This window comes from Mytilus trossulus, chromosome 7, assembly GCF_036588685.1.
Source record: "Mytilus trossulus isolate FHL-02 chromosome 7, PNRI_Mtr1.1.1.hap1, whole genome shotgun sequence".
Classification (NCBI taxonomy): domain Eukaryota; kingdom Metazoa; phylum Mollusca; class Bivalvia; order Mytilida; family Mytilidae; genus Mytilus; species Mytilus trossulus.
Window position 1 is genome coordinate 38,878,371 of NC_086379.1, and position 8,563 is coordinate 38,886,933.

Genomic DNA, 8,563 nt, shown 5'->3' on the forward strand with positions numbered 1-8,563 from the left:
AATGTTAAAAGTTTTGAATAACTCTTATACACACTTTTATACCTGCTATCATCACGACACGGACAAAAGATACTTTATTTCAATTCAATTTACAACTGTATTATCATATACACCAGATTAAAGATCATAATATAATGTACACGATTGCAAAAACAATTGTTTTAATATCGACCTGGAACACAGATCATTTGGGATCTTCCGTTCCGATATAGTCGATAATATTGAAAGCTTAAATTTACATGTCTTGACAAATTAATCATGTTATAATCTAATTGTTAGCGATACAACTTGATAGAATGGAAGGGTAGTACCGTCGCATAAATGCTTCAAGACAGAATTATGTAATTATGTAAAAGCTACATGGAATATTCGATCTAGTATACTAGTCTAATTACTTCATATGTCGTTGTATAATATATCACGTGATACTATAATAATTGCTCTCTGATGTCTATTCCTGTTTTATATTATGTAATATATGATGCTAATTTTGCCATAGCATGTCTATGCTTTTGCAATAAAGAATCATTCATTCATTCTTTCAGAATCGATAAAAGTGTCCTTGAGAATATCCATTCCAATACTGATTTCAAATAGAATTAATTTTCTTCATTGTTTTCCCTTAGTTACCCGGGAAGGCGAATCATGCATGCGTAGAAATAGAAGAAGTCGTTCGATAAAATTGCGCAAAAGAAAAAAGACTGCAAATTAGAATATCGATGTTCTGATAATTATTTCTTAACATTCAATTTGTCTTTAAATCCCAATATATCTAAATGAAAATACAAGACAACATGACTACATGTGGTAAACATAAAAAAACACACACACACACTAAAGACCTGCACAGTCCAGTTACCAACAGTAGAACACATAACTTGGAAAAGAAAATAGAAGACGGCACATATGTTTTAAAGGGTTATCCATCGAGTTTAATCCCGCCGCATATTTATGTGTGTTCAAGTTCAAAGTCCTCGTGTTTATAATAGCATGTGCAATATTGTATGACATTTAAAACCAATGTTAAAACTAGTTCAAGACTGGCTACAGGTGAAAGAAATATTAAAAACAAGAATAAATAAACTAAACATATATTAAAACAAGAGTGCACACGCCGAAATGTCTCGCCCTCTTTACTAACCATAGGTGTTATGTTGATAGTCCTACATATTAAGCTTTTCTACAAGTTTCCCATAAAGGTAACATGATCCAAGGAAATGAGACAAAAGTTAAACCAAACAAGAAATACATGTATACCTTACAGTAGTTCAATACACCACATATAGTTAACATATTGCTTATAGTTTCTAAGGAATAGGCTAAAAACAAGAAAACCAAACATTGACCAATGAAATATGAAAATGAGGTCAAGGTCAGATAAAACCATGTCAGACAGTCATGTACAAGTTACAGTACAACCTACAATAAATCTGCATGACATATAGTTGACATATTGCTTATATATTGTTGTAGTATCTAAGAAGCAAAGTTAACCATGAAAACTTAATATTGACCCAATAACCATGAATGTGAGGTCAAAGTCAGATGATACCTTTCAGACAGACATACACACCTTAACATCATTCCCTTTGTCGAGCTTTCTGTGACAGAAGTTTTTTAGCCGACTCGACAAAGAAAAAAACAAAACTGTAAATCTGCAACATGATCAATAGAGGTCGAAATATCAAATTGAAAATGGTTTTGACATTTAAAGACATGAACATTGAGTTGCCTCCTAAATAAAAGAGCGTGAACACAATAGTTGGTAATATCAATTTTATGCTACATGATAATTTCCCGGCTTTACTATAGACATGTAGTTCTTTTTAAACGTTACAATTCCAAAAATTGTTAAAGCTAATACCATCAATATAACAAGTAAAGGGCCATGGTTATAAAACCACCAAATTATTTCTCCATCCCAACTATGCCAGGTTCCACCATGATAATGCTTGAAATATTTCCCTTCATACAACGCAGGACTCACAATATGTATTTCATGCTTATTTTTATATAATCCATATTTTGCAGTAAAATATAAAGGACCAGCAGATAGCAATACCGTTAGGTATGGAATTGGATATCTTGCTTGAGCAGGTATCAAACCAGATATCACTGATTTCATAAATGGATGTCCTTTTGCCGACACGAGCACTTCCAATGAAAATCCGTATGGTCTAACTTCCATAACACCGACTCCTTGATAGCTTCTAAAACTAGATAATATCTTTCTTATAGACTGGTTATTACATCCTATATCTAAATCAGAATAAATTCCACCGTAATGGTATAATAAAAAATATCTCCCTGCGTCTGTTCGAGAAATTGGAAAATGATAACTGTGAAATGCGTTGTAAAACCACGGATATTGTTCCTTGATAAAAGTGTCCAACATTTTATCTGTCCATAACATATACACAAATTCGTTGTATTTACGCGTTAATGGATATTTAACAGATTGTTCTGTCCAAGAAGCTTGTGCATCTTTCCATTTCTCAGGAACATTACTAGATTTCCACGTTTGATGAATTATAAGAGGTATACCGTTCACAGTTGTCTCTGAAACTGGATGTACACTGAATTGTTTTGGTACCACTGACATCTGTATGTTCCTATTGAATCTCAGAACTATTGTTATTATTAAAAGAAGCAAAATTATAGCAATGCATATAAGTCCTCCAATTAAAATCTTTAGTTTTCTAAATAATTCAGCTATAGTAACTTTGTCCATGGTGTCTGAAAAAAATTAATTAAGAAATAAAGCATGCATTTAATCAAATTATTTTTCACTACACAATGGTGTGTTAACATTTGGATTAGCTCTCCTACCCCTCCCCTTTCCTCCCGATTCTTATTTACTAATGTGTAGTATGATACTATCATACTACATACTAGTAAGTGCACTTGCGTCAATGATTGACTTCAAATGCTCGCCACTTATACTCTTCCGATCCACAAGTACATTTGTATTTGCAAAAAATCCAACTTTTTTAAAATTAGATCAGAGAGAGTAAAAGATAACCCTTTTTCAATGATACACGTGCCTGTGCTAATAATCCATTGATTAGTATTGATCTGTTGTGGTTATGCTCGAGTTGTTAGGCGTCATAAGATGTATTTAAGGTCAAGTTAAAGTAAATGGGCTATGTCACAGATTTGGGTGATATTTGCCTTCTTTTTTGGCTTGTTGAATTGAAATAAATAATGCATACTTTATCTTTTATTAATTTCTTAACTATTACTGATTGATTTCTTTCAAAATTGGTGAATATTTGAATAGAAAGTACATAAAATAAGCGAAAAACCTTCTACAACCTCAAATTATAACTCCATAATTTTTTCTTAAAAAATTGTATGTTGTTGGTACATGGATTACTGTTTCACTGATGTAAGATAAGCATTATAATTTTGATCAATTTCAACGTTTGTCTCATTCCATATGCAGCAGTTAATACAAAACATCTAAAATCTGATGGATAACTGGATACAATAAGAAGAAAAATAAGAATCGGGAGAAAAGGCGGGGGGGGGGGGGGGGGGTGGAGAGCCAATCCAAATGTTAACAAACCATTGGGTAGTGAAAATTCATGTTAATCATGTTCATAAACTTAATTCCTCCCCCGCAGGTGAATTTTATAAATTAAACTAGTGAAATGGGGAAGAAAATGCTTCAGGATTTTGTATGGGATTTTAGAATTCTCTCGTCAAATCAGTGATAATTCATATATAACTCCTAAAATTTCGTGGATTTTACATATTCAATGTATTTAACATGTTAGACGTGTACGTTTAGACAAGTTCAAACTTTTTAAACATACAATTGTCAAGGACGTCCTTGTGGTCTGTTGGTATTGTGAAGATCTCAAAGTCTCAAATCGAGTGAAAAAATGGTAATTTTTAACGGATTCCAGGTAATGCTTGGTACATTAACTGATATAAATCAATAGAGATTCTAAAAAACTAAATTTCTACGTTAAATGGCCGAAATGTTCTTTAATCCTTACCTTAAAACAACGCCACAGGAAATCAACAACAGAATATCTTTAAAAATTAAATCCACCCGGTATGTTACGGTCTGATTCACTTCACATTCATAATGCTTCATTTACGATTATTGTGTTTGAATAAAGGACACCTTGTGCTATTCAATTATGATACATGTAGTTATTTTCAGTTCTATAACGTTCTGCAACTGGTTTGTATTTTTTTTATTTACAAATCATGAAATAAGATTACACCGGGTAGAAATAATTCTGTCTTCAGTATTTGTGAATGCATTTAGAATCGATTAAGAGAATACACACATTATATTCAATAGAACTCAATAAGGTTAAAAAGTCGAACGTATATTAATTTCTATAGGCAATTTTGAAATAAAATACTTGATGAATTATAAAACATACCTGGCAATGGAATTTCTCTTTAGTCCTGAAATTTACGAAACTAATTTTAAAAATGTCAAGGATCGTGTTTCGTCATTAAAAGTGTTGTATTACTATTGGCTTCAATGAACACATTAAATAATATCAACAAGAGCGTTTTAAAATACGTTTGATCGATTTGAATAATAAATAAATAAAGTCTTAAAAGAGTCGGAGTCGCTTAGGTCTTTTTCTAATCCAATATTTACAAGAACCCTCTTCAACATTTTGAACTAGAAAAAAAATCATGCCAAAAAACTCGTGTCTAGTTTAAGTATTTCTATGTTCAAATTCTGTTTAAAGCACAAAATGAGTTTTACAACAAAATTATCAATTAAGGGCAATCACTCTTATAGTCTTATAGTACATGTATCAATGATTTCGGCAACCATACTTATTTGTAAATAATGTCTTGGTGCTTATTTTGACAATAGAAATGTCTATATATCTTTTATAGTTTTTCAAGATAATAGGCAAAAACGTTATGATATATAAATAAAAATCGTCATTGGAACAAAAACTTCAATGAGGAATTTTCAAGATACGAGACAGAACACTAAAATTGAGTAAAGATCGACACGAAAGAGTAATTGATAAAAGACAAAGGATTCTTTATTTTTTTAAGGAAAATTAATCATGATTTAATTTTTGAAACTATATAAGAGCATGAAACTTTACATACAGAAATTAACAACAAAGCTACAAGAATTAGTGGCCATGATCTATATAGACTAAGAGAGACAACCTAGTATTCCTAGAGAGCAAATATTATGCCTAAAACGTACAAGAAGATAAAACAATGTGTTTTATTAGATTGTGATTTTTACAAGAAGGTCACTTTGAATACAGAAAATATGTTGAAGTAAAATCCAGGAAGCAAGCAATGATAAAAAGTATACTTCTTCTAAATTTGGACAAATTATAGAGTTTTCTTCAGAAAAAAAGTACATCTACATAAGTTTAATGAAGACAACTATCCATTTTGTTATAAAAAAAAAACATATGCATATTTTTTTTTCTTTTTGAGGTTTTATATGACTTTATAAGAAACTGAGAAACAACTCATTTGATAATTCGGAAAGAAAACGTTTCTGTACACCAATGCATGCTCTAATGATTTCACTTCATCTGCAATATATAATACCCGAGAACAAGTATAGCATCAGTTAAATTTGTAACATATCCATATAGATAATGGGTGTTAAATACTACAGACATTTTTCTTGGAAAAAATCAAGGTATATACAAAAAATCAGAGACAAGACGCCTAAGGTATATACAAAATTGTTAAACTTTAATTGAAATCATGTAATGCATTTTGAAATAAAAACACGATGTTATCTGGCCTTGACCTCATATGTACGGTTGTGTTAAGTGTTTGTGCAAAGTCATTTGCCGTGTATTTCATTTCATTTCTGAGTTATAACCAATCATCTTGAGTTTTTCAAAGTACCATTAAAGTTGTGTGTGCTTCTGTAGAATTATTTGGAACTTGGGGTCACATTGTAACTAAAGCTTGTACACAGGAAAAAAGGGGTGGGCATTTGATTGGTTAACTTCTAGTGATGAAAGTTTTCTTGCAATGAACCGTTATTTGAAATTATGTCTTATTGTACTGTACAGAACAAAACTTTGCTCATGCTTATAAACAAGAGGCTCTCAAGAGCCTGAATCGCTCAACTTATTTTTTTGGGGGGTTAAATCTCTCATCAATGATTATTTTAGCTTTTCAATTTATTTAAATGTTCTTTGAATCGTCCTATCTTCTTCAAAAGCAAAAAAAAAAATTTTTCTCCTATATTCTATTTTAGCCATAGGAGCTATGTGTCTTGACATACAAGGAAATATAATATAAAATGTATACTAGATACTCTGAAACTCATTTAGCCTAAGTTTGGCTGAAAATGATACAGCAGTTTCAAAGGAGAAGATTTTTTGACGTAAGTCAACATGATGAACAAATTGTGAAAAAAAGTCTTTATAGGGCAATAACTCCTTAAGGGGTCAATTGACAATTTTGGTCAAATTGACTTATTTGTAGATCTTACTTTGCTTAACGTTTTTGCTATTAACAGTTTATCTGTATCTATAATAATATTCAAGATTATAACCAAACACTGCAAAATTTCTTTAAAATCACCAATTCAGGGGCATTATACCTGAAAAAACCAGTTACCCAATTCGGCTAAAAATTTCAGGACAGGTAGACCTTGACCTAATAAATACTTTAACTTCTTGTCTTATTTGCTCTAAATGCTGGAGTTTTTAAGATATCAGCCAAAAACTGCATTTTACCCTGTGTTCTTTTTTAGCCATGACGGCCATGTTTTTTGACGAAATAGAAAATAAAACACACACTTTATTTTATACACCCTACTGATCATTCAAATGAAGTTTGGTTAAATTTGGTTGAGTAGTTTTAGAGGAGAAGATTTTTTAAAGTTTGCAAATATGATGAACAAATTGTGAAAAATTGTCATTAAAGGACAATAACCCCTTAAGGGGTCAATTGACAATTTTGGTCATATTAGCTTATTTGTAGATCTTACTTTGTTGGTCGTTTTTGTTGTTTACAGTTTATCTTTATCTAAAATAATATTCAAGATAATGACCAAAAACTGTAAAATGTTCTTAAAATTACCAATTAAGTGGCAGCAACCCAACAATGAGTTCTTTGATTCATCTGAAAATTTCAGGGCTGATAGATGACCTAATGAACATTTTTACCCAATGTCAGATTTGCTCTAAATGCTAAATAGTTTTTGAGATATAAGCCAAAAACTGCATTTGACCCCTATGTTCTATTTTAAGTAACGGCGGCCATGTTTTTTGGAACAAAAATCGAAGCACAAACTTTGTGCAGGATAATCTAAGGAACAATCATGCTAAGTTTCATCCAAATCCATTCAGTAGTAGTTACAGAGGAGAAGATGTTTGAAAAATTGTTAACGACGACAGACGACGACGACGACGGACGCAAAGTGATGAGAAAAGCTCACATTTCCTTTTAGGAAAGGTGAGCTAAAATGAAGATGTGGTATGATCGCAAATGAGACAACTATCCACACAAGACCAAAATGACACAGACATTAACAACTATAGGTCACCGTACGGCCTTCAACAATGAGCAAAGCCCATACCGCGTAGTCCGCTATAAAAGGCCCCGATAAAACAATGTAAAACAATTTAAACGAGAAAACTAACGGCCTTATTCAAGTAAAAAAATTAACGAAAAACAAATATGTAACACAAAAAACAAACGACAACCACTGAATTTACAGGCTCCTGACTTGGGACAGACACATACATAAATAATGTGGCGGGGTTAAACATGTTAGCAGGATCCAAACCCTCCCCCTAACCTCGGACAGTGGTATAACAGTACAACATAAGAACGAACAGTACAACATAAGAACGAACAGTACAACATAAGAACGAACTATAAAAATCAGTTGAAAAAGGCTTAACTCATCAGATGGACAAAAATACAAGTGGAAGTGGCCGGGTACTTATACAACCCGACACAAAAAGACACAAATAACAAATCGGAAAGTACTCGCAGTTATCTGACAGCTAGTTCAAAGCCACTAACAACTAATAAAAAAAAGCATGCATCTAAGACTAAACTATCAATCCGTACACTTCCAACATCTAATGGATTTAGTGTAAAGACGTCATAAACAGCCAGAGAAAAACATGACCTTGTGCAATGCCAAGTTACAGGTATCGTATTAGTATATCTTTATTAAAAAACAAAGCTTTATGAATTTTGCATAACCTGGATTGAAAACCTAACAAAGACATTGGGGTCGACTATTTTATATTCAGTTGGTTTGGGGGGGGGGGCTATTTATTTCTGCAATGTTAAAGCAAGATTTTTCATTTTCATTAAAACTAGGGACTGATCTATGTTTGAAAACACTACTTTTAATTCATTATTTATTCTTAAATACAATAATTAATACATGTGTAGACAAATCATTATCACCATTTAATCATGATTAATCATCAACCTCTGCAGAAATTAATCTTCTGAATTCCATACTGTATAGCATACATACACGGTATTAAGTTCGACTTTAACTAGCCTCCTTTTAAAGTATGTTGAAACACTTTTATTCCGAGCGGAGCGAGGCGAAAAA

At 31.9% G+C, this 8,563-nt stretch overlaps 1 protein-coding gene across 3 annotated transcripts; it reads right to left on the reverse strand.

Moving 5' to 3' along the window:
* Window positions 1-1,761: 1,761 nt before the first annotated feature.
* Window positions 1,762-4,609, reverse strand: LOC134725053 (uncharacterized). 3 transcript variants are annotated; one of them, XM_063588550.1, is made up of 2 exons: window positions 4,404-4,609; window positions 1,762-2,736 (listed from the first exon to the last, which is right to left on the reverse strand). In XM_063588550.1, the coding sequence occupies exon 2, from the start codon at window positions 2,729-2,731 to the stop codon at window positions 1,778-1,780; it is 954 nt and encodes a 317-aa protein (XP_063444620.1). In that variant the 5' UTR covers window positions 2,732-2,736; window positions 4,404-4,609; the 3' UTR covers window positions 1,762-1,777. The 3 variants fall into 3 exon arrangements, with proteins under 3 accessions (XP_063444620.1, XP_063444621.1, XP_063444622.1); XM_063588551.1 differs by lacking the exon at window positions 4,404-4,609 and adding an exon at window positions 4,005-4,128; XM_063588552.1 differs by lacking the exon at window positions 4,404-4,609 and adding an exon at window positions 3,819-3,978.
* Between the last annotated feature and the right edge of the window lie 3,954 nt (window positions 4,610-8,563).

Bases quoted from the DNA above. Each gene is read 5' to 3' on its own strand.
- LOC134725053 (XM_063588550.1), bottom strand. From the start codon at position 2,731: ATGGACAAAGTTACTATAGCTGAATTATTTAGAAAACTAAAGATTTTA.